The sequence below is a fragment of the Etheostoma cragini genome, chromosome 15 (genome assembly GCF_013103735.1).
Source record: "Etheostoma cragini isolate CJK2018 chromosome 15, CSU_Ecrag_1.0, whole genome shotgun sequence".
NCBI lineage: Eukaryota > Metazoa > Chordata > Actinopteri > Perciformes > Percidae > Etheostoma > Etheostoma cragini.
This window is the reverse complement of record NC_048421.1, coordinates 6,197,087-6,223,414: the sequence shown is the minus strand read 5'-3', so window position 1 is coordinate 6,223,414 and position 26,328 is coordinate 6,197,087. Positions and strand designations below refer to the sequence as shown.

General features: G+C 40.9%; 1 protein-coding gene across 22 annotated transcripts; it reads left to right on the top strand.

Moving 5' to 3' along the window:
* Positions 1–295: 295 nt before the first annotated feature.
* Positions 296–25,931, top strand: mapk8ip3 (mitogen-activated protein kinase 8 interacting protein 3). 22 transcript variants are annotated; one of them, XM_034894094.1, is made up of 34 exons: positions 297–1,354; positions 5,564–5,684; positions 6,003–6,073; positions 6,848–6,939; positions 7,743–7,766; positions 8,656–8,707; positions 9,247–9,478; positions 10,107–10,209; positions 10,839–10,957; positions 11,941–11,952; positions 12,680–12,697; positions 14,011–14,068; positions 14,307–14,459; positions 15,478–15,535; positions 15,813–15,964; positions 16,271–16,327; positions 16,437–16,607; positions 17,402–17,528; positions 18,117–18,167; positions 18,615–18,704; positions 19,045–19,200; positions 19,497–19,662; positions 20,037–20,237; positions 20,337–20,520; positions 20,687–20,806; positions 21,087–21,167; positions 21,293–21,360; positions 21,640–21,788; positions 21,898–22,069; positions 22,381–22,494; positions 23,179–23,217; positions 23,763–23,927; positions 24,019–24,165; positions 24,556–25,931. In XM_034894094.1, exons 1-34 carry the CDS (start codon positions 1,049–1,051, stop codon positions 24,678–24,680), a joined length of 3,954 nt encoding a protein of 1,317 aa, XP_034749985.1. In that variant the 5' UTR covers positions 297–1,048; the 3' UTR covers positions 24,681–25,931. The 22 variants fall into 22 exon arrangements, with proteins under 22 accessions (XP_034749986.1, XP_034749969.1, XP_034749988.1 ...); XM_034894090.1 differs by having other exon boundaries at positions 17,369–17,528; XM_034894086.1 differs by having other exon boundaries at positions 8,656–8,761; positions 17,369–17,528.
* Positions 25,932–26,328: the final 397 nt, after the last annotated feature.

Below are 26,328 nucleotides of genomic sequence, written 5' to 3'. Positions count from 1 at the left end.
CAGGGTTAGGCTACTTACTTTAGAAAGCTCCAGTGCCACAGAAGATATTATCTTTCACAGGATGTGTAACATCACGTTGTTTCATGTGTAAAACTGGTCTGACAATCTGAGCTATCATTTAAAAAAAGTTGTTTTGGCATCATTGAGAAAATCTGAGCGTGTATCATTATTTAATATAATCATAAATCATCAGATTTTGTAGCTTTATTCTGAAATCGTGGTGCTGACTTCCGGTATTGTCTGCCTGGCTTGACGCAGTAGTGACTATGGCAGTGCCGCTTGCTCAATGCAGACGGTGTGACGTCAGCCAGAGTCGGTCAGCTGGCTCCTCCATCTGAACAGCAGGGAGAGCCTCTCCCATAGGGAGACATCACCATCAACCCATCAACGCCCGAGCCTGGCCAGCAGCGTCGGCCGCCCGCTGGAAGGGGGAGCAAAACATGGAGGAAACGATATTATAGCGGTGGATCGGGAGTCGGCGGCAATCGAGAGCGTTAGATTATTTATTTACTCTATTTATTTAATAATTTATTTATTTCCCCTGCCAGCAATGGCCGGGATCCATGGCTGCGGTTGCTGAGAGGCAGGTGCAATATCATCGACGAAGGCATTTCGTTCCAGGGCATGGGCTTAAAGAAGGCCGATCCACAGGCTGGCCCGCTCCACATCCACTGCTCCCCGGATCAGGTGTTCTCTGCGGGAGGCGAGCAGTAGCTGGGCCGCGTCTGGAGCCGATACAACCGGCTGGTGGTGGAGGAGGAGGAGGAGGAGGAGGAGGGGGCCCTCTATACATCAAAATATTAGAGCCAGTAATTTCAAGGTTATGCGCCGTTACACACAGCAACAGTCAGTGCTCGTTCAGTGAATCGTGGCTGCTGAGCCATGCCATAGGCTAGGTGTCCTTATTTTCAGAAATCTGTGATTTAATGTCACCCTTTTTCTGCCGTGATCGGATCCAAACCTCGTAAAAGACTCGCCTTGCAGGCCTGAAAAACGGGTGAGCGCATCCTCCTCATCTGGAAAACAGAAGTCTGTTCCAGTTGCCAAGATGATGGAGCTGCAGATAGACGAGGTGGTCTACCAGGACGACTACGGCTCCGGCTCCGTGATGTCGGAGCGCGTGTCGGGTTTGGCCAACAGCATCTACCGGGAGTTCGAGCGGCTGATCCGCAGCTATGACGAGGAGGTAGTGAAGGAGCTGATGCCGCTAGTGGTGAACGTCCTGGAGAACCTGGACGCGGTGCTGACCGAAAACCAGGAGCACGAAGTGGAGCTAGAGCTGCTGAAAGAGGACAACGAGCAGCTCATTACCCAGTACGAAAGGGAGAAAGCGCTTCGCAAGCAGGCAGAAGAGGTGAGTATCATCCCATCTAGCTTCACGCTGCTTCCTTCAGTCATGTGCCCTGTCTGAACTGGGATGTTTCACCAGACATGTGACTCATGTTAAGGCCTGTGAAAGACACTGCTGACAAATGTTCAACACTGTCTTCTATCAAGTGGTTAGACATAAAATGTATAACCTTATAATAAACGTGGTTAAGCCTATCATACAATTTTATAGCAGACCTGCTTATAAAGTAGGTCTACTTCAAAGATGTACTCTACTTATTTTTGTAAAAATACTTTTCTACATTATAATACCCAAACCAAAATAACTATAAGAATTATACATTACGTTTTGTTTTGTACAAGTTTTGTTTTACTTTAGCAGGTAACCTCAGGTGTGTAGGTCTAGTTAAGTGTAGTAAAGCAAAAGAAAAAAATCCTGCTCCTCCAGAATAAATGTGTACAGTATGTCAGCTACCTTATGCAAGAACATGTAAGTAAACAGTACTCAAAGATAAAACAAATTTCTACTTATAGTCAGTGTTAAAGCCAAACTGTCATAGAACACGTTCAATAACAGCCTTTTTATTGACTACTACAACTGCTCATGCTAGATCTGCTAATACTATAACAGGTGTTACTGTCACAACTACTTCTGATCCTACTACCAACGTCTCCATTATACAGAAACTACTAACAGTGCTTCCACCACTGCAAACATTAATGCTAACAGCAAAATACAAGTGTCTGTTTCACATTGAATGAGATAAATTAGATTCCTTTTTAGTGCTTTTTATTATACCAGAGCTTCCACACAGCACAGCTGATGTCTCAAATGTAAATACATATGCAAATACAAAGTTAGGACATAATACATGAACAGTAGATGATGATAAAGGGACAGTCAGCACAGCTTTTACACTTTAATTGTGTAAGCATAACTCTCAGTGGGTGCTTCCACTTAAAAACACAGCAAGAACAGGAACAGGAACACAAACAACAGAAATGGTAATCAATATGAAGCAATTGTACTACCGGCCAAGCTCCACCTCCTTTCTCTGACCAGTGTAACAGCAGCCGTGGGATCCAGTAGGCATCATAAAGCAACTTTAATCCTGCTCCCATCCAAAGAGGCCTCAGCATATCACTGGCAGCCCTGCTGGTATCAGCTTAGCTCAGCTTTTACTCTGTTTCTCCCCAATGTGTTTCCTCCCTTTGTCGGTTTTCTGTTTTTTTTTTGCCTTTAAGCCGGTAATTTAGAGAGGAGTTGCTGCTTCGTGTTAACATTTCAGTGTTAGCATATTTGAGCGTATTTTAATGCCATGACAAGCCTTTGTTCTAAAAATGTGGTTGCATTGTAAGCATTAGCCAACAGGTACTGCAGATAACAGTAGGAGTTTTAAGTGACAGATGCCAACAGGTCCAGACATGGTTTTAGTTTTTTTCTTAACATTAACACCAAAATAGAAACTAAAAGTGTCTGTATAATAACTTGCTGGTGATGAGGTAAGGGGGTAATTATTATTAACAATAACTGTATAATCCTTAGAAACCAGAACTGCTACCTAAATAGACAGACACTGAGTTGGTTTTAGCTCAATGATAAAACATTCTTTAAAAGCAGACTTTATCTTTCCTCCATCATTTGTTCATTTCAGTTAAAAACTGTAACTGTAACAAGTGTCTGATACCGCTTTTCTTTTTTTGTCCAATGATACATTCTGACTCACCGGACAAGAGAAAATCTAGATTTAAATTTTCTTTTGTGATTTTATTTTTAATACTGTATATTCAGATACAAACAATAATGTCCGTAGAGGAGGACTCTAAGGTTATGTTTGCATCCAGTGAGACAAGTTTACATCTTCAGCTCAAATAGGTGATGCACTTGAATGGAAGAAAAAAACAGAGAGACAGTTTTGTCTGACTATCCGAGGGGATAATGGGGGATGGGACAATGTGCGATGCGTGGGGAATTATAGGAAATCAATAGTGCACAGAGCACACTGAGGGAGCCTGGCACTGTAGCCTTGATTTTTGCTTTTGAGGAGCAGAGACAAAACAACAAGAGCAGAGAGAGAGAAATAGACGGAGGATTAGAAAGCTGCAGTATGAGCGACTTAACGCACAGATCGGACAGAGGCAAACGCTAATGCAAAGAAATGGCCCTCTGACAGAGAATCTCAGAAAACAATAACACACCCTCTAACAAGACACTGGAACAACGAGCAAAAGGGGATCAGATTACAAGGTTATTAGGCTCAAGCTAATGGTAAACAAAGCCACAGCTTCCTGTCTGCTCATATAGCCTTCACCAAGATAACCAGGATTACAGTTAGTGTGCTTTAACAAGTTCAGCCATTTTGTAGCATGTTTGTTGTTATCGGTTTTATTCTGTAGGCCTCCTGCTGGAGTGAACCATCACTTTGTATTATTAACACTTTCCACAGACAGCAAAATGTAAACAGTAACCGATTGATCATCCCTGCCTCTGGGCATGCTCTTATCACATTCTTTTTTAAAGTGATTTGCTTTGGTTAGTTGTACACTGAAATCTGATTTTAACTTATCAGCTTCAATCCATATGACATGCAGTTTTGACATGGTCACAAATAAATTTTCCACAAGTTTTTTTCTACTATTACAAATAAACAGAGACATGCTACTGTTGTTTTGCTCTCTGTTCAGGCAGTACACAGTGTAAATAGTTGGAAGTGTGACCACGTCACAGTCAAAAGCACTTACTGTAGCTACTGTTTGGCAAAAAAACACAATAGATTCAATCAGTCATTACAGGGTTACCGAATGAATGAATCATACTTGACAGAATAACACAATTTTCTAGCCCAGAAACACAAACATTGTGTTATTCAACCTGTGTAATTGTTGATTGCATAAATCAAATGTTCCTTTTGACAATGAACCGCTATGTTTTTTTAAAAATGTTTCTAGTTACCAAACCACTACACACTGTATACTGCCCCTTCTTAACCATGGATTTTAATAGCAAATACTGCGGAGATAGGAAAGGTTAGGTGTTTGATTTAGGTAAATGTGGTTGATAGAGGAGTGCATTTGAAAGGCATTACAGTAGGACGTGTTCCCAGTCCAAGGGGATAGGACGAAGGCTATTATTTCGTGAAGCTGTGAACTAATGTACAGCATAATGGTTCTCACTAGTTTTAGGGCATTTCAATTAGGCTATTACATTTTTAAATTTTATTAAGACATCCAAGCAGAAAACAAACACATTTTTTTCTATTTAGAAAAAGTTTTTTTGCTCCAGAAACAACATGCAGGCCCTCGGATATGAATATAAATGTTCTGAGAGATGGAGAATTTTAATTGTGTATGTAGTCACATATTTTGTTGGATATAAAACTTGGGTTATTATATCGGTAGAAAAGGTCCCAAAACAAAACAGTACAATGGCTGTATATTCAGCTTGTTAGTTGATAATAAGATGCAAATCCAACTAGAGATGTGAAGTTGTCATTCTTTGTCATAGTGGATTTGTAATATTTCTGGGATATTTCTGCTGAAATATTTCAGATTTCTTCCTGAAAGGACTAATTGGTTCCTTTTTCCTGCTTAACTGCATCTGACAAACAAGTAGGGGTTGTGGTTCTCCACAGTGCTAATTATCAATAGTAGTACTGAAGGTCATCACATTGTAGCAATTGTCTTTTTTGTATGGTGCATATCTGCAGCATGGTCCTGGTTCAGTCTCCCTGCAGTCAGAGGATTACAGTGTTAAGACTTTGCCGACCTGCTGCACTGAAAAAAGGCGTCATTGTGAACAGCTTTATATAATAATAAAAATGTGCAACGTGAAAAGAAAGTAGACAGCTCTGTGTTTTCCTGTTCCTCAGTACACAGTGGGACCAACTGAGGTATTTCATATAGCTGTTGACAAACTCCAACCTTTCTGTTAGAGGCAAAGGCTTTATGAAAAATAACACCCACACATAGTCTTTGACTCATCCAGGCCAGACAGCACAGTTAGTGTCGCTGAAAGGTGGTTGCTGCTGTGAACTATTTAATAAGTACATGACAACACTGTTTATTAACCACAGGCATAGTAATCTTAGTGTGCAGTGTTCTCTTTTTTATGATTTCCTCAAATCTAATCAATTCAATAATACTTACAGTGTTGTATAACTTGTCACTTTTAGTGCAGTTCGTGATTGTATATTTCCAGCCTAATTTTTTTTTTTTTTCCTGTCTCTTTCATCAGAAATTCATTGAATTTGAGGATGCGTTGGAAGCTGAGAAGAAGGACCTGCAGGTGCAGGTGGAGTTTTTGGAGCTGCAGGCGAAACAGCAAGAGCTCAAGACAAAGAACTATTCTGACCAGAGTAAGTGGAAAGACATCCTTACAACAAACTTCTGTGTTCCCATAAAATATACATTATTGTATTATTATGTGGCTGCTCTTTATGTAGATTATGATACCTTTGTTCAATCCATGTATACTGCTGTGCATATTAGATTGGCTCTTTAGTTTTGTTTTCTTTGCCATCTACCTGTAAGATGTTTCTCTTAGTGGAGTTTAGACCCAAACAGGTACATAGCTTAAATACTGGTAAATAAGATTGGTTGTCTTTTTGCTCTAACTATCAGAGTACATCCTAGTTATTTTCTTGCTGTTAAACTGTTCTCGCTCGGTCTCATAGTCACACGGTTGGAAGAGCGAGAATCAGACATGAAGAAAGAGTACAATGCTCTGCACCAGCGTCACACTGAGGTAAGAGCCGACATTCAGCCTAACAACTTTTCAGCTAGAGTCCCTAGACCTCTCATTTCTAGCATAATCTCTTACATTTTCATATCCAAAATTCACCAAACATACATGCCTGTTAACTAATAATTTGAATACTGTTCATATAATTATCCTCAAATACCCCAGCTGTTATCTTAATGAAGCAAAATGTTGCAGTAAAAGAGCATACCAATGTTTTGCTTTTCTAAGCCATTCTCTACAAATCAGATGCTTTACTCTGGTGCCAACCATATTGGTTTACCTTTTAATTGTTTTATCCTACATTCCAGGCAGCCATTGGTTTCAGCTAAGGAAGCCCTTGTAAGTGTAGACATTTTTGTTACTGTTATGGATCACCTAACAACCAAATCTTTATAAAAGAATGGAAAACAATGGCTGCCTGGAAAGTAGAGAAACACAATTTTCTTGACAAACAACATTTGAACATTGAAAGCAAAGTGTCTGCATTTACATAAGTTGTATGTGATGCGTTGTAAAAAACAGCTGTAAGCAAAATCCCTAGTATATCCTTTTGAGCTTTAAAATCTCACAATATTATTGTCCTTGTTGTTCACAAAGTTGTACCCAGAGTTATCCAATATTTAGTAGATTATAGATCTTGTAATTAAATCATTTTAACAATTTTCAAGCAACTCCTTTACACACCAGTCCATGGGGTGGTCTCTCCTGTTTTCTCAAGTAGTTTTCCTCTCCCTCATTTATGATATCTTTTCCTTTTCTTGCCATCGTGCATCACAGATGATCCAGACGTACGTCGAGCACATAGAGCGGTCCAAAATGCAGCAGGCAGGGAGCAACAGCCAATCAGAAGGCCCCGGCTGTGGACGAACGTGAGTTGTTTAATGCATGTGTTTTTTGGGTGTAAAGGCATATTATTGTGTGAATTTGAGTTGTAACTTTCACCCATCGTCTTGTTGCTAACGTTTTATGTTTTTTGTCATGTTCATATTAGGCTTTTCATGTTTCAACATTCTCATTGTGTTGATGCTGGCATTTGTTTGTCAGGAGCCACGATGAACAGCTGCTACTTTTAACCCTTTGACAAAGAGAAGAGGAAATGTACAAATAAACCTGTCAGCCTTTAAGACTTATATACTTGTTGGTAATCATTAGAAGAAAGAAAAGTTTGGAGATAATATTCCAGCTTGCAGGGTTCAGCAATTGGCCAGCCCATGACTTCTGAAAATGTATAAGCATGATATAGAGACGAGGACATCCGGTGCAGCTTCTGTAGCTGAGCTACAAATTAGTCACACTATACACACAGTAGCTTAAAACTCTGTTCAGCTACGCTGTCCAAGGCATTTCTAATCCTACAAATCGTCATCAACTGTTGGAAACAAAGCCCTGAATGAGGCCGGTGTTTCTCATGATGGTTTGTGTTTTGTTGTGATTCTTTTAGCATTGTTGTAATTCGTTATTCAATCCGTTTTAATAGGAATAAGGGAGGAAAAAGGGTAGAATTGTAAAATAGTTTTAAAACAGGAGCCAACTTGTAAAGGTGAAATAGTGTGTGTGTGTGTCTGTCTGTTTTCATGTGTCATGGCATGTTCCTGTCTCTTGTTTTTTCTAATCATTGTCCGTCTGTCTGTCTGTCTTGCTGGCTTGCTCTCTGTTGCTGCTGTTTGCACAGTCAACGCCACAAATGGAGGAAAAGGTAAATCCAACATGGTACTACAACGGCCTTACCTTGGCTCTGTCGTCTAAACCAGCCTGCTTTTCACTCAAAATGTGACTTCAGAATTGCTGATGCCCCTTCTTATAATTCTGCTGCAACTTAAAAGCAGCAGATGTAAGTAGATGTGGAAATATTGATTTGCAGCCTGCACACAGTTTCAGTCAGTTTTGTTTAGGTAGCATACAACCAACAAACTGCATGTAGTTAATCAGCCATACAATTAACTAATTCCTGTATGGTACATGTATAGGAATATCTTAAGATATCTTCTCTGTGTTGAGTTTTCCACAAACTGTCTGCAGTTTTTTTTATCGATGACTCTGTCTTTTGGAATAACTTGCGTCTGTATCCCCATTAAATGAAGAAAGCTCATGACTGGCCTGGTGGACTGGACTGCATGCCCTCAAAGCCCTTGTTGCTTCTCGTTGTAAATCAGCCATGTTGCCTTTCCCTTAAACTCTCTGTCCCTGTCTTGCTCTATTTTCACATTTTTGCAGGTTTCAGGGCAGGCATTTGCTGTTTCTGTGTGGAGTTCCTCATGTTTGTTTTTGTGTGTGTTTTGGGATCCCCAGTTTTCTGCACGCAGTCCAAAAACATACAATTTAACACTTATTCACATTCTTGCCAAGAGTAAGAGGAGAAGATTGATACCGCATGACATTGGAATCAATCTTCTCATCTAACTCTACAAAACAATAGGTGTATTTCCAAAATGTTGTCCAGGTTGTTTTGGGCCCTGCATCTAATGCATGCCAGGAAAAGCTCCAGCTCTGTAGAAGAAAACATGATTCATAAATAGAGTAGATGAATAAACAATAATCAGTCTCACTTTAGTCTCCACTTCTCTCTGTGTCTCCTCGGCCAGCAGCAAAGCAGATCGCCCACCTTCATTGAGCCTGTACCCCACCGGCGAGGGCATGGTACGTGGGGGTTTCGGGGGGGCTAGGATGATGCCCGGGAAAGACATCTGGCAGGTCAGCCTCGGCCAGTCGTCATTCTGCTTAGCCTATCAGGTGGTACAGACAGCGGCCCTGTCCTCCTTCGTGACCACAACCGCAGTGTGGGAGTGGAAGTGGGAGGGGCCGGCCTTACTGCTGCCTGTCCTGTCCTAGCCATAACCACACGGACCACCCCCCGTGGTTGCAACAATTTTTTAAATATTTTACTGAAGATGAATTCAGAACTCAAACTCTTCAGCTACCTACTTGGCCTGTTAAGTTGGATGTATATGTAGCATTTGTTCACAGAACAGCTAAGTTATTTGTAGTCATTTGTAGTCACTAGGAGTTTAATCTGGTATAATTTTGCCAACAAACTACCAGTCATACCAGATGCTAAAGATACAATAAGTTGTGCAGATGTTTTAGGTAAAGGTGTAGTGCCTGAGCCTGCCTTCACTATATAATGCTCATAAAAAAGGCCGTTTGTCTCTTCTATGTCATTGACTCAAACCAACAAGGAGGATGGATCAGAGTCCGACTCAGTGGCGGCCACACCCAGCAGCACAGCAAGCAAGTCCAACACACCCACCTCCTCCGTCCCCTCCGCCACTGTCACCCCCATCAACGAGGGCTTCCTCCCACAGTCTGAATTTGATGCGATGCGGGCTGGGAACCGCAGGAAAAGTGCCAAGCGACTAAGCCGGAATATGGAGGTGCAGGTTTCCCAGGAAACCAGGAATGTCAGCATTGGTAAGAGGGTGTCAAAAATGTGTCATACGGCAGTGGTCAGGGACCCCTTAGCTAACAGAGAGACAGAGTAGGGACCCCCTTCTCCATATATTGTACACAATTGAGTTGAATATTAAAACGGGCTGAATGGATGAAAGAATTTGGTCATTAGTCCTAAATCATGTTTAACATTAAACATACATTTGGAAGTTGCTTAACACTCTGTTAAGCGACTTTGAGCTTGGGAAAAGCGCTATACAAATTCAATTTATTATTATTACTATTATTATTATTATTACAGGGAATCTTTAAGCTTAACTTTAAGGCTACCATAGTGGCTAGTTTATCTAAAATAGTAGCTAGCTTATCTACAAATGTTTCTTTGCTATTGATATGTTGGATTCATATTAATGTGTATTTTCCGACATGAAAAAATAAACTTAAAAAAATGTATATAATTTAAATAATTTGGCGGCCGCCCTGCACCCACTCTTAGGACCCCCTAGGAAGATCTCTGGCCTACGTCCTTTTTTCCCTCCCAAATTTATATTTAAGTTATAAATATATATACAGTATATACATATATAATCAAAATGTTTCCAGTCTTCTAACTTTTAGTTCCGTTCGTGTCTCCGTCATGTTTTTCCAGGAATGGGAAGCAGCGATGAGTGGTCAGAGTTTCAGGAGATCATCGATTCTACCCCTGAGCTGGACATGTGTGTGGACCCCCGTGTGTATGGAGGAGGAAACAGGTACAGTGCAGAGTGAAAATCCTGCATTAAAGCCCATTAATTACTAAACATCTACACGTCATGTAACTTTTAAAACAAATTTGCCTTTTATGAAGTCCTATTTTTGTTCATTCTACGTTGTTGTTAAAAAATTGCTTGCAGAGACTTTGCTTGCTTGAGTTAGCTTATTCAACATAGTGAGCATCATGTCTGCAGTTATTCTTTGTTGAAGTTAGGGTAGGGTTGTGTTTGTATGCAGATTTATAATCAGTTTCATTCAAAAAAGCAAGTAGTAGTTACTTGACTCTTTTTAGCTGTTAAAAGTTAACATTAGAAAATCCCCAAGGCTAAAGTTACAGTGTTGCACAAGTGCTGGACTATCAGATCAAAGTGTCATATTTTGATTAAAATAAAATATGGTTTCTCTCTCACTGACCTTAATCTGTAAATACTAATAGGTACTGTTGGCACCTTCCAGTTGTTGTTTTTTACCCACCTGTGTTTACATATTTAAGGTTTTAGTGTTGTTTACCTGTTTGAATTTTACCGGGTGAAAATCTCAGGACCAAAAGGTCATAAGTTAGGGGAGTGCAAAATATTTCTGGTCCTTTTCACAACTATTGTCTGATGAAATCTGGTGCGTGTTTCAGCCCCTCTCAAGGCATTGTTAACGAGGCCTTCGGCATCAACACCGACTCTCTCTACCACGAGATCAAGGACGCCAAGTCGGACATCATCGGAGACGTTGATGCAGGCGCCGAGCTGCTAGGTATGAATAGAACTTTGACTGCCATAACTTTTGCTGCGATTATAGGTTCATTAGTCAAAATACTTAACCCTAACCCTTGAAGCTTGGCAATAAGGTTGAAGCAAATTTTGCCATGATATCATTTTGCTAGTCGCAGCTTATTGTTGTCCTTCGCTTTTGCTCAGTGGTAAGTATTTCACTTCAAAGGAAATACCTTAACACTGCTGCTGCCTTCTTCACCTCCTCCTGAGGTGTTCATTGTTCACAATGAACTGTTGAATGTGAAGTTTGACTTCTATGCTAACATGCCAATATGTGATATTACTTAGTAATATCACATATTGGCATGTTAGCATAGATTCAGTGCAGGACCAAAGGAAGAGACGTATATATGCGGACATATGAACGCATTACATAATGTTAGCCATTGTTTTGGCTTTGCGTAACTGCAGGGCAGGAGCTCCATGTGAGGCTGTATGAATATGCTGCTGCACAGACTCTTGACTTTTTACCTTGCATGGCCGAGGCTGGATTATACACTCCATGGCAGCAGCTCATCCCTGCATCAAATCCTGAAAAAACATCTCTGGCCGCAACCCCCAACCCCGGCTGCCCATTCATGCAGTGTTTTTTATTTTTGTCTTTCTACTTTGTTTTTTATTTCTCTTTCTCTTTTTGTGGGACAGAGGCATGTTTAATGATGCCCATTTCAAAGGTTGCAAGTTTAATCAGATCTTATTTTTTAAAAGTTGAGTTTATTCTATTTCTCAGATTTCTTTGCACTTTATATTTATGCTTATTGATTATCTTAGATGTCCATTGTCAGTCTCTGTTTTGGGCCAATACACTGGGAACCTGGTGGATTTTCTTCATTCATTTCTGGGTTGTTTTGATTTTTGTGCCGCATAATTAGAACAGGAGATTTGATCCGTCTTCTTCTAACTTCTCACCCAGTTTCCTTTTTTTCTCTTTTTTTTATGTGCTTCTGCTGGTGACACCCATAGGCGAGTTCTCAGGTGTGTATCTGAACATGCATTGGTTGGTATAAACCTTTATACTCTCTCGACTCTGCTATACTTTCTAACTCCACATCTTAGTGTGGAGATTGACCAGTGTATGCACATTAGAAAAAGGCATGACTATAGTTGTAGCTTGTTGTTATTCATTTATTGCTTGGTCAAGCAATTGGTAAATTTGGAAATTTTGGTGACACAGTAGATGCCCATTATTCTCACAAATGCAGTAAACACTTTTTTAATGTTTCTTTAAAGTCACAGTTATTTTTTATCTCTTTAGTGATTGACTGTCAGTCTGCATACCCTAAGTTTTTATTTAAAAATAAAAAATGTAAAACAACTTTTCTACCGGACTTATAGTATATTGTGTTGGTTTGGAATGACCCTCCCACCCAGCATCATGTCAAAACAGGAAATGCATCATTCCACAGAAGCAATATGCTTTTAAAATTTAGTTTCACTGGGACTCTTAAATGAATCTGATACAATTTGAATAAATTATCTGTTGGGCCACAGAAATCTTTTGTTTCAGTTTGAAGACCAAATAGCAACTTTTGTGTTCTTGAGCCCTGCTGCTCTTCCTCAAGTCTAAATTAATAAATGCTTATCAGCATCCTCTCTCTTCTCTCTTCCATTCCTGTCCTTCTCTTTTTCCTTTCTGATCCGTGGCCTCTCCTCTTCCTCTCTCCGACCTCTCTCCCCACCCTTCTTCTTCTTTTGCCTCCAGTCCGTGATGATTTCTTCGGTAAGGCGCACCTTGCCTATGCTCATGTTCACTTTTGCTTGTTGTGTCATTCTCTGGCCTCTAGCTTTCACATGCTTCTGGTTCCTTCTTTCTGTCCGTTTATTTTGTGTATTTACATTGTTTTAAAATATACAACCTTTGCATCTCACGTACGTACCTCATTTTTAAAATATTTGTCAATTAACAAGCTGCTCATTTATAGAACATTTAAAAAAAATACGCTTTTGTTCAGAAACTGTTCACTGTTCACCTGTCGTGAACATCAGTTGTCCACTTGAGTAGATTACAATGAGCAGAGAACCAAAGCATAGGAACAAATTGACACATCAGAAATATTTATGTTCATCATGAAATAAATCTTAAGGCTGCCCTACTCACCACCTTCAAAGTCCAAGAAAGATGTGATTTCAATTAAGAGATTCATTTTAGATAGTTGGTGGCGATTAGCAGTTGCTGCCTTAAGTCGACACAAGTTGAACCCAAAAAGATGTGCACTTATTTTTCAGCCTCTGTAAGGTTTATGTTGTGATATGTGATCTGACCGTAGTTTTCTAATCCAGTGTCCACTACGTCCTTAATCACACGCTGCTAGACGAGAACCTTTTGGCTTTTAGTTTTTTGGTTGGTTTGTTCCTCATGTCCAAATTCTTCTATGTGTTAAAACTTCTGCTGTTTGTGTGCTTGGCTTCTGTTGCACAGTGCTTGCTGCTTCCACATACAATTTTAAATTAACGTCTGGCAATGATTAAGATGATTGAGATTTAAATACAAAGTTAATAGGTTGAGCATGACAATAATTAACCCTGAATCTGAATATACATGCACCCATGGAACTAGGTTGAGTTTTGATCAAATGTTATATTTTGAGGAGAATAATTGTTATGATTGTATTGTTGTCATCAGTTGGCATTCAACTAAATGTTGTAATAATAGTTTAGAGTCCAGAACTCCTCCCAGCTGTCTCTATCTGAACAGGAGTCAAACTATTTTTCAAACAATTTTAGTTTCATGACTTTCATGAATTGTTCTCGCAATATTTAACATCAAACATTCCTTTTCAACCTGATTTAGCTTTTGCTGTTAATACATATGCTTAAATCAATAATTTTGCAATTATTTTCATTTTGTTGAATTATCAAACCTTTGGTTTTTGTGGGTTTTTTTTCATCATTTACCTTGGTTGGTCTGTAAGACAGCATCGCCACAGACACTCTGGGAAATGCATTTTGCTCATTAATCAATGGATTTATTGATTTTTGAACGTTGTGTATTGTGTGTGACGATTAACAGAGATGTGAATGTGACTGTTTCAGGGATGGGTAAGGAGGTGGAGAACCTGCTGACAGAGAACAAACAGCTCCTAGAGACCAAGTAAGAGACACAGAAAAGTGTCTGTTAATGTTAATTCTCCATTCTTTTACTCCTTCCATAATTTTATATGTGGCTTATACACACTGGAAGATGTGTTTGTGCTCTAAAAAATGTTTAAATGAGTATAATGTTTCTATGGTCAGCACATCTTCTGCTGCAGTAGGTTTATTGGCCATATTTGTGTGTGTTTGTGTGTGTGTGTGTGTGTGTATCTTACTTCCTGCTCTTCGCTCGACAGAAATGCTCTCAACATTGTGAAAAATGACCTTATTGCCAAAGTGGATGAGCTGTCAGGCGAGCAGGAGGGGCTGAGGGAGGAGCTGGAGGCTTTGAGGCAGTCCAAGAACAAGGTGGACGTCAGGGTCAAGGAGCTAGAAGAAGAACTCAAGAGGTGAAAATATTATGTTTTTGTTTTTTTAATAACATGACAGGTTTACGGGAAAAATAGTATATTCCTTCCGAGTTGGTAATGGAATGATAAATGCATTTGGAGAGGCTGCATACAGCTGTAAAACATGTCAAATGCAAGTTAAAAAAGCAGTGCAAAAAGGCAATAACTTTTATCCCACAACATAATGGCTTTAACTTTTTACCTGTAATCCAAATCTTAGCAACACTATGTTACTAACAAAATGAATACATCCTGGCAACAGACACAGAGGAGGAGAATCATAAAATACCCACTGTATGAGAACCAGTGGACGAAATGGCTTAATACAGATGTCTGTTTTTCTGTGTTGTAGACAGAATCTTGTTCACTTTAGACTCCTGTAATTTCCCGTATTGATCATTCAGTAATCTGAGTACTGATTGTAGCAGGTGGAACTGCCTAGTGTACTCCTTAACTGTGACTCTCAGTTTCACTATTTGCTGTGGCTACATTCATTTTGCTGTTCATCAGTTCAGATAATTTTCACTTTTTTCCCTTTATCCAGCCATGTTTACCTGTAGGTCAAATGTCTGTGTATTACATCTGAGCAACATATTTCATAGTATATACTGTACATATTTAAGAGTGGCAGTTTAATTGTGTTTATGGAGAGAGTGGCTCACATTGTAATCTGAACTGGGAACAGTTCTGGAGGCTGAACAACACCCAATATATCTTAAGGTACATTAAGTACACTTAGGGTCTATAAAGCCAGACAATTTTAAGGGAGGATCTAACTACGCCTGAGTAAAAATTACTTACAAAGACACAGGCTGTAATGCTTGCTTCTGGTCACAGAAATCTCTTGTGCCCACAGAGGCTCCAAAGGTCCTGATTTCCCCCCACTAATAGATCCTTTCAGTGACTACCAGTCTCGGTGTACTTGTGGCATCAAATCATTCCCTGCATGTTCAGATGTTCACAAGCCAGAAGTAGAAATAAAGTTCATGTAATGCTGTTTTTTGCCCTTGGGCTCCAGGTTAAGAGCAGAGGCTCTCGGTGCGTCCCGGGACTCCAAGGATGAAGGAGGGGATGATGTGAGTAAATCTGTCTCTGTCCGTATCTGCATTACTCATCCTATACATTGAATCAGTGTGCATGGAGATATCAGAGCAGTCAGCTATTTTCTTTATGTCACATTGTAGAAAAAATAATCCTTAGCATTAGCTTTAATCTTTGCTTCATTAAACTACAGATTTTCTGGTTGTTTGGAAACATGACTACTGTACATACTGTCAGTATACTTCATATCTCTGCCTGTAAATCTGTGTTTTCAGACCATGTTAAATTATTAAATGGCACTTGTGTGGCCAGTTTTCATCACCCATGCAGGACGGTGACATGACGATGACGCAGCGCCGGCGGTTCACCCGGGTGGAGATGGCCCGCGTGCTGATGGAGAGGAATCAGTACAAAGAGAGGCTGATGGAGCTGCAGGAGGCCGTACGGTGGACAGAGATGATCAGGTAGATGAAATGAAGCTTTAAACTAGAGATGAAGGACTTGGATGGATGGAATATACTCAACATCTTAAAATTTTGGTCTAAATCAATCTACCAGTTCAACTCAACCCTCAAATTTATGAGCTCAATTTAATGTTTTATACTAATTATACAATAAAAGTAGCTTTTTTGAAAACATTACGAGACTTAATGTTCCATTGTGCCACACAATTATTTAAAATGTTTTTTTGGTGTCCTCATTTTGTCTCTGCCAGTTTAGTTGTACTTTTTTGTATTTTCCTTGGACTCACAACTCTGTTTCACTGTCAGGGCGTCCAGGGAAAGTCCTCAAATCCAAGAGAAAAAGAAGTCCACCATCTGGCAGTTGTGAGATTCTGCATTTATTAAACTTATTTACAATTAGAAAAACCCTGAATAAATGTCTTGGCCAACATCAAAAGTAAAATCTCTTTCCCTTTCTCCCTCTATCCACCAGCTTTGCACGTCTCTTCAGCACATCGTCCAGCCCTCCGCCTGTCAAGCGGCCATATTACAGCGTCAACATCCACTACAAGTCACCCTCGCCGGCTGGTTTCTCTCAGCGACGCAGCCACACCATGTGTCAGATCTCCACCTCCAACCGCACGCTGGAGTTCTTCCCCGAAGAGTGAGCAGCAACCAACTACATACCGTCACTAAATCTACCTTCACTTTTCACTAAACCTTCATTTTTATCTGCTCCTCACTCGCTTTGGTCTAAATGCCTCGTTGCTTGCTCGCTTTGTGGCAGCTTGGAGACTAGAAAGCTTTCAGCATGTTCTCCAATTTTCAACATAGAGATCCAATGTGTGTTTAAATGAACACACTGTTGTCATTGTTAATGCCGCCATATCCAATTCAGATAAGCCTCTTCATCAAATATTCTGTCCCATCTGAATTTTGGCTTACAACGCTAAAGCCTTCCTAGATTGCACAGCTGTTGTTAAAAAGATGATTTGGAAAGATAAAGTCCTTTTTAATGGTAGGTATTGAAAAGTTGTACATTGAACGTTTTCATTTTGATTAATAATGAACGTCCAACACAAAAAAAATGTCTTATGCCTTCCTATTTTGAGTGTAAAGCAAGATTGTATGGCAGAATATTAGTTTGTTCTCATGTTGTATGCTGCTTTTGACCTCTCTGACAAACATAGACACATAAATACATCAGACACAAAGTTAAAATATGCAGGCATGAATACTAAACATATTAAGAATATGTTCATAGTTTGGATTTTCTAAATCTTGAAACAAGCTTGAAAAAGAAGCTCAAATAAAACGTGCTGGTAACAGCTGCTGTTGCTCTCTCTGGCTCTTGCTGCTGGCTGGCATGGCTGCTAACGCTTGGCTTCTCTTTTCTCTTTCCTCCCTGCCATCCTTTGCTTCTAGACTGGCCAGTAACAGTGTTGCGTCTCTCCTCAGTGACTCAGCACTGTTGGCCCGCCGAGAGCAGCGGCGTGAACAGTACCGGCAGGTCCGTGAGCACATGCGCCGCGACGACGGCATCATGCAGGCCTGTGGCTGGAGCGTGCCGTCTCGTTTCAAACAGGTACACACAGACACACAACCCCAGCCTCCATGGTCAGAGACCTCTCTGGGCCTCCTCGTACACAACAAAGACATAACTCAGCAGTTGTTTGACTAAATGGTATAAATTACTGACAGGAAGGTTCTCTGGACTCAAATGAAGGTCAATACGATTTTAAGCTTGTAAAATTTGTGTTTGTTTGGAATAGGTAGGTAACACAAAAACTTTTAAATTTTAAATAAAAACTCAGAAATTCAGCACTTAAATCTCCCACACTGTGGGTGACACTTAGGTTACACATGCAAACCCTTTTTATACCTGCTAAACAGGTACATACATATTTATCAACTTGAATTTCTCATCCTGTTAGGTATTAGGATCAATTCATTGTTGGTTTGGGTCTTTTTATGGGATTTATTGACATTAACAAAATAACAACACTTGTAAGAATAGTAGGACACTCTCAGTCTTCTTCACTTTGGTTTCAATCGTAAACATGATTTCATAGCATGGAAGTGTACTTTAAATTGGCCGGCAGACCCTGTGCAGGTGGGAAGAGTCAATGGGAATACTTTTTGTAGCTAACTCTAACTGTGGTCTTCCACACAGGCTGGCGGGCAGCCAGACAGCGCTCAGGACAGCCCGCTGAAGAGACAACAGGCAAGTGAGACTGACAGGAGTGCCAGCATGCACCTTTAGGGCTCCTCCCTTTCACCTTTCTCCCTTTAACACATCCAGATAATCAGGACAGCATTTTCTGTACTTTTTAAACTGAAGACACTGTCAGCTCCATGTGCATATTTTTTTAGATAAAGGAACAACACCATACAACTGAGTATAACTTTGCGATGCAATCCAACTCTGGAAATCCATGAAAATCAAGGATTTATTTCATTTTGCGGCATTGAGTACAGAGTACACAAACACATACCCTATGACGTAATCTCTCTGATAAAATGTATTTTTTCTAAGCAAATGTTGCAACCTTTTTAAACGTTTAAACTGTGCTTCATCCATAGATGTTGTTATCACACTTACTTTTGCTTTGTCCTTAGTGTTTTCCCTTGATTGATTTTCTCCTGACCTCTTATCGCGTCCTGCTTACAGCCCACAATTGAGAAGGAGGACAACCGCATGAAGAATGTTCCCGTCCCGGTGTACTGCCGTCCTCTGGTAGAGAAGGACCCCAACAGGAAGGTGAGGTCGTCAGGGGACATCAGGGCATCATTTTTGGGGATGTGAACCACCATAACTCAAAAATATGTTTTATACTTGTTAGTTCCCTTGAATGTTTGGTCCTCACTGGGCAGAAGAATTTGTTTGTAGTTTCACGCAAAAAGTGTTTTTACATCCATATGGGGAAAGTTTCTCTGTGCTAACCTTACATCTCAGTTTAACACAATCATAACTAGTCAAGGAACCCAGCTAGTGAGACTAGGGTGGGGGCAACGTCTTGATGAGACTTCATGCTTCATGGTCCCGTGTGTGTGTGTGTGTGTGTGTGTGTGCTTATGTGTGCGTGCGTGCATGCTTGAAGTTGTGGTGTGCAGCTGGAGTGGACCTGACAGGATGGAGGGCCAGCAACCAGGAGTTGGTACCAGCCAAAGCCCCGTCGGGGGGCAGCGACCCCCTGCACGCTGAGGAGAACGGAGCTGGAAAGAAGAGCAGCCACAGCTCCCCAGAAAAGAGGAAGGTAGAGAACAATAATAGAAAAAATGAATTTTATTACTACTAGAGGGTAGTTCAAAGCTAATATTGGACACTCAACTAGAAATGAATCATAGATGTGGAAAAACATTATTCACATGTTGGTAAAAGGTTTGCATGGAGTATAAGGCATACAACTACACAGCAAAATAGAGGACACACACACACATGAGACATAGTTTTCAGTTAGTTGTCTTCTCTCTCTCTCTCTCTCTCTCTCTCTCTCTCTCCCTCTCTCTCTCTCTCTCTCTCTCTCTCTCTCTCTTCTCTGCTCGCCCACAGTCCAAGGAGCTCCAGGAAACAGACACCATGAGCAGTCGAGTGTGGATCCTCACCAGCACCCACTCTGCCAGCAAGGTGGTCATCATCGATGCCAACCAGCCGGGCTCACTGGTCGACCAGTTCAACGTCTGCAATGCCCACGTGCTCTGCATCTCCAGTGTGCCAGGTGAGACAGAAAGTTTGTGTCAAACCCCCGTACGATAATTTTTTTATACATCTGGTATGTTGAAGAGCGTAAGTTATTTGTACTTGAAGTGTGTTGTTACTTAAATTTAGTCTTTTCTGGAGAATTGTTTTCATGATAATACAATGAAAAATTGCAAATCGTCATCTCTTGTTTAGTATCAGACTGTAAATCAACAGCTGTATCTGTGTAACATTGTCATCAGATGTGTTGTCATTTATTCAGGAAAGTGTTTTACCAAGTACCACATTTTTCTGCTGAGCAATTTGTCCACAAAGTGAAATGCAAACATGTTGTTGTGTGTGTGTACAAAAAGAGAGATGTGTGTTAAAATGTGTGTGTGTGTTTGTATCCAGCTGCCAGCGAGAGTGACTATCCAGCAGGAGAGATTGTGTTGGATCCAGGTGACAGTGGAGCAGGAGGGGGAGGCGAGGATGCTGTTGGCGTGGAGGGCATGTTGGCTGGTATCACTCTTGTTGGATGTGCCACCAACTGCAGTGTTGCCCGTAGCAACTGCTCCTCGCGTACTGATACTCCCATAATGGACAAAGGACAAGGTGGGCACACCCTCAATGCTCCTATTTCTTTTTTCGTCATTATTGAAAGTCGTCAAGCTGACCAGTTTGTCTACTTATGTTAATGGTGTTGTGTGGCAGCCCCTACTGCTCCCCCCATGAATGGGAAGATTCACCCTGCCCAGTCAGCCGAGGAGGCCACGGAGGCCACCGAGGTACCCGAATCCACGGCCAACCATGCAGAAATGAGATCTGGACCTCCAGGACCATTTACCGAGCACGTCTTTACCGACCCCCAGCCTCGTTTATCAGACGCCTCTGACAGGTAGGAGGCCAAGCCTGTCCATATAAAGACCAATAGAAATGTCATGAATAAATGTATGTGTACATTTGATAAATGATAACTTTTAGTACACTAGATCCTATATGGGGAAATATGTTGTCCTTTTTGAACTGGTAAATATGAGTGTGTTTGTTGTCTGTCTACACAGAAGCGCAGGTCAATCCAAAGACGAAACTTCTCAGCCTCCAGAGTCAGAGGACGGAGGGGAAGAGACCAAGAACTACACCAGCGTGGCCCCCACTATGTGGCTCGGGGCCCAGAACGGCTGGTGAGTTGCTCAGCAGAACTACTCAAAACTTCTGCGGAAGCAGCACAGTATCAAAAAAACAATATTACAATCCTTTCTCTACCCTCAAGCCTATATTCTTTATTGTTATCAGTCACATGCTGGATAGGATGATTCTTTTTGAGTCTTTCCACTAAAAGACCCCAAAAGTGCTTGTATCTTCCATCCAAAACGCACATATAAATATCATGACATGCTTCTTTTGAACTCTATATGCAGTTTGGTTTTGCTCTGGAGTATCTTGCCTCTGTTCTCCTTCAAGGCTCTACGTCCACTCGGCAGTTGGAAACTGGAAGAAGTGCATCCACTCCATCAAACTCAAAGACTCTGTGCTCAGTCTGGTGTAAGTGGTGGTGACAGTTAAACTCTGTAATTGTGGTCAAATGTTGTGTAGTTTGGGATTTCAGAATCAGAAGTCTTTATTTATTTCTGTGAATGCAGCAGTTTCTGTCTCCTCTCTAATTGCAGACACGTGAAAGGTCGTGTGCTGGTTGCCCTCGCTGATGGGACCCTCGCCATATTCCATAGATCAGAGGGTATTTGGGATTTTAAATATTTGTTTCAGCCTATGCACCAAACTGCTAGTTGGTTCAAGGACCCAAGGAAAGCACAATTCAGGCTGATAATGCCAAAACTCTGAAACAAGAAAACGTGCATTTAACTGTTTTTAAACACTTTTATCGCACCTTCATTGATCAGCACTGATGATAAAACACTAAGCTGTGAATGAATGCTTTCAGTGTGTTTTGGATAGACATTAATGCAACTAGGAACTGCTGTTAACTTTTGATAATTCATAAAAAAACAAAAAACAGATGGGCAATGGGATTTATCCAACTACCACCTAATGGACCTCGGACGGCCTCATCACTCCATCCGCTGCATGGCTGTAGTACATGACAAGGTTTGGTGCGGCTACAAGAACAAGATCCACGTCATCCAGCCCAAGAGCATGCAGATCGAGGTGAGTTGTGAAACTACCGTTGCATTATCCTCCTGAAAAATGAGTCCAATGATGAAACTGTAATAATGAGTTGATTTGCTCAACCCCTCATTCTTTCCTCACTCTCCAGAAGTCCTTTGACGCCCACCCTCGCAGGGAGAGTCAGGTGCGCCAGCTGGCATGGATCGGTGATGGTGTTTGGGTGTCGATCCGGCTAGATTCGACCCTGCGTCTCTACCACGCGCACACACACCAGCATCTCCAGGATGTGGACATTGAGCCATACGTCAGCAAGATGCTGGGTGAGATTACATGTTGGCTACAGAATCTACAGACCACTTTGATGGTGCTTGAAGCCTGTCTTTCGGTGTGTGTGTGTGATTGTTTGGGAGAGAGAGAAGCATTTGTATACAGGTTGATGTATGCCTGCTGCAGTACTTATTTATTGTTTATTTATTTATATTTTACATTTCTTTAACATTATATACATTGAATGCTAATGAACCTTTTAACTTTAACTGTTAATGGATGGGTTGGCTGTAAACCCGAATTGCCCCTTGGGGACTAATAAAGTTATCTGAATCTTAATCCACTGACTGGTTGTAATTTACAGGCACTGGCAAGCTGGGCTTCTCTTTTGTGCGAATCACAGCGCTTCTGATTGGTGGAAACCGTCTCTGGGTAGGAACTGGAAACGGCGTGATCATCTCCATCCCACTGACAGAGAGTGAGTTTCATCTATACAGCTTACAACAAGTGACAAAAGTGTGGTAAAGCAACAGTGCCTTCCTAATTAAAGAATAAAAGGGCACCTTTTCTGTCCACTAAAACCACAAATTGGAGGTTATTTTGTGGTAAGATTTGTCTGTCTGGATGTTACTTAGAAGAATCTCAAAAACTTGACTGCTGTTGTCAACTGTCAACTGTCAAACTTGTAAACTGATTTTCTTTTTGGTGTAGATCTGTATCTACCATGTGGTCAATTTACACTTTGGCTTAAAATCCCTAAACCATGAGGTGTAAAAAGAGGATCTGAAATTCCCCTAATGGGTTGTACACAGTGTTTCCTTTAGGATTGTTTTTTAGCAGTGGTGGCAGGACCGTTTAAAAAAAAAATCAACATAGAGGATACACTGTTACATGTCTTTCATATGCTGCAGAAACTAACAGCAGCTTCATAATCAAACTGCATCATTAGGTAGCCTGAACTGTCCAAAAAGACAAAACGAGGGGTTTCCTAACATACTGCAATGCTGTTTATCTCTGTTCTTCTTTAGCCAACTCCCTCGTCTTTCTTTCCACCTTCTGTTTTCCTGCCTCCCCTCAGTGGTTTCCATTCTCTCACAAACAGTCTTAGACATAACTATTACTGTCCTCTTTCTTCTCCCCCTCCTCCTCCCCCCTCCTGTAGCGGTGGTCCTTCACCGGGGACAGCTCCTTGGTTTGAGGGGTAAGTGGGAGCCCTCCCTCCTGCTGTTGTGATCTTTTCTTGCCCGCCTTTGCCCGGTCAAACCTTCATGTCCCCTGAAACAGTGTCATGTCCGCAGACTAAAGCTACCTGTTTCTTTATGCTAAGATATGAACTCCATTGAATATTAGGAACTTCATTAGTCTTCTCTATCTGTGAACACGTAGCAGGTGAAGGTCACTAAAAGTGTTCTGTGTGCTCTGTATGATTTTACTTCTTACTGTATATCGGAGCAGTGCTTCTACTCATTGGTTGCTTTGCATGTTATTTATCATTGTGCTTTACTGCATCAATGACTAAAAGATGTTGGTGTGTCCAATACCATTGCATGCAGGGGATGTGTTAAGGTTTTGACTAGTTTTTGTTAGTTTTTTTATTCAAAAATCATTTCTCATTTTCAGTTGATCCTTGGATTTTGGATTTTGTGGGTGTTTTTGCCACCTGACTCATGCTGCCTACCACATAGGATAGGCTAGTAAACATTCCCCGTTGGTTAGTTTCTCACTCCTACCTTCTTCATCCCTCAGCCAATAAGGTGTCTCCCACATCGTCTGGCGGAGTGATCCATGTGTACGGTGACGATGGCTCTGAGAAGAGCACCGGCAGCTTCATCCCCTACTGCTCCATGGCACAAGCCCAGCTCTGTTTCCATGGACACCGTGATGCTGTCAAGTTCTTTGTCTCTGTACCCGGTAAGCACCAAGCCGTTTGTGTCTGTAACTGACTACATTCCTTAGTCTTTAACCGTTATTTTTTTTCTTTTCTTTTATGTGTGTTTGACAGGCAATGTTCTGGCCACCCTAAACGGCAGTGTGCTGGACAGTCCATCGGAGGGGCAGGGGTCAACAGCGCCCCAAGAGACGGAGGCTCAGAGTGTTCACAACGTGCTGGTGCTGAGTGGAGGAGAGGGCTATATTGATTTCCGTATAGGTGAGAAGCCACACACGTGCTGTATTAAGGGTGTAGCTGTTTGTTGCAGCTGAGCTATGAGAAGAGAAGCTTTCAAATGATGTTGCTATTTTGCCAATAAATTGTCTCTTTTAAAATGGGTCCTTTAAGGGGCACATTTTTATTTATAGCACATTATTGTTGTGACTGTTGTGTTCACTGCCCTCCAGTGGTCACCATGACACTACAACACTACATAATGTGCAGTTCTCCACAGTGACAACTGGAGGGCAGTGAACAACATCTTTAAATCCAGAAATAAGACACTAAATAGACAATAACAAAATGTATAAGCACAATAAAGTTTAGTAGTTGTTCATCATCATCATCATCATCATCTCTTAACTTCTCTGCTCACCTGTTTTCCTTTAGGAGATGGAGAGGACGATGAAACAGAAGAAGGAGACAGTGGCGGAGCTTCACAGATAAAACCTGCTTTGTGTAAAGCAGAGCGAAGCCACATCATCGTCTGGCAGGTGTCTTACATACCCGAGTGACACCTGGATCTGCTTTAACACCCAAACCCACTCACCTCCTTAAAGAAATCTTTTCTTGTCCCCAAAAAGCTTTCAGCCACCCAAACCTTGTAATTATCCCTGGTCATGTAAAAGTTCCCCGTGGCTCTAAAAGGACCCTCCAAGCCATGCATTGTCCCTTGTAACTATTATATCCCCTCCTGCCCCGTCACCTTGTAACTTTAATGCCTTGTAATTACTTCCTCTGATATAGTAATCTGCCTGCCACCCTGTTTCTGTCCCACCCAGGGCATTGTAACTATCTTCATGAGCCTTGTAACCCAGTCTCATAACTACCTCCCTCCTCTGTATCAATCTTATATTCACCCTGCAAGCACACTGTATCTCCTATATTTACCTCAATTGTCCTGCATCTGCCCCAGTCTACTCCTTCTCTTCCTCCACTTAGTCATCTGTAAAGCCGCCACCTCATCTTAAAGCTCAGAGCCCCAAAATTGCCTCAATTGTATAAATGACAAAATAACAAGAACAGCAGGTACAGACATGTGGATGACGTCGACTTACATTTCCACCAGAAATTGCTCCGATTTTTTCTGAACAGCCTATTAGCATTCCATAATAACCATAAATGCCAATATGTGTTTAAATGGAGTTAATGGATGCAGGTGCCAGGTGTTTACAGATGTGTGGGAGTGAAAACAAATTCTTGTTTTGGCTTTAAGATTGTAGTGGATGGCAAATAAATTTGGGTCACATTCTACGACAAAGAGGAACAAATGAACAAACTCAGAAGTACAACGAATTCAGCACTAAGTCTGGACATCTTTGGCTGTTACCTAAAATATTTTACATCCAATTTTGCAGTCACGTCTATTTCGTTTTGATTAACGACCGTGCTAATTTTCTACCCATAAGTAAAAACCTTCAAGAGGATATAATGGCAATTTGCAATAACAGACCCCAAATGATAGGAAATATCTAATGCCTGACGTAAATTAAAGAGTCGTGTGAACAAGGTTATGAAACCAGTTGAAAGGGTTGTTTAAGGTGTCAAGGGTTCAGTCCGAGACTTATGTCTCTCATCTGACTGGCTGTTGATCTGACGGTTTGTTGTAAAGCAAGTGAACAGTGATGTGTTGTCATTATGTATACAGGGATTATTGTAAATCCCCGGACACACTGAAGCCCATCCTCTTTGTTCAGTATGGAAATTCATGCATTGATCTCTGTGTGAATTAAATATTAAACATATTTGTGTGCTTAAAAAAGGTATAGGTGATGTGTGTGTGTCTTACTTTAAAAAAAAAAAGAAAAAAAAACATAACTGACTAAACCTTTTTTTTTTTTATGCAATTCCACTACAATTCATACAGCATCATGGGATTTTAGAAAAGCACAAATATGACAAAACAGCTATTGAAGAAATTAGAAGTTTTATAGAACAAAATATATTAGCGTACTATATAATAATATAGTGCAGTAGCTTTAATTTGGAAACTAAGCCTGACAAATTACAAAATAAGAGGTAATTGAAAGCTGTTAAAGCCCCGGTTGCAGGTTAACCACCACTGTTTATTATTGGGTACAAAAAACACTCAAGATATGTATATCATTATTTTTGAAACTTGTCCCAAATAATGTGACAATCTGTTTTACAATCTTAAAGAAT

Excerpts from the sequence above, each read along its gene's own strand:
- mapk8ip3 (XM_034894075.1), top strand. The coding sequence starts at position 1,049 with ATGATGGAGCTGCAGATAGACGAGGTGGTCTACCAGGACGACTACGGC. Across the intron at positions 19,663-20,036 it reads CTGCATCTCCAGTGTGCCAG|CTGCCAGCGAGAGTGACTAT; the intron begins GTGAGACAGAAA and ends GTTTGTATCCAG. Across the intron at positions 23,218-23,762 it reads ACAGCTCCTTGGTTTGAGGG|CCAATAAGGTGTCTCCCACA; the intron begins GTAAGTGGGAGC and ends TTCATCCCTCAG.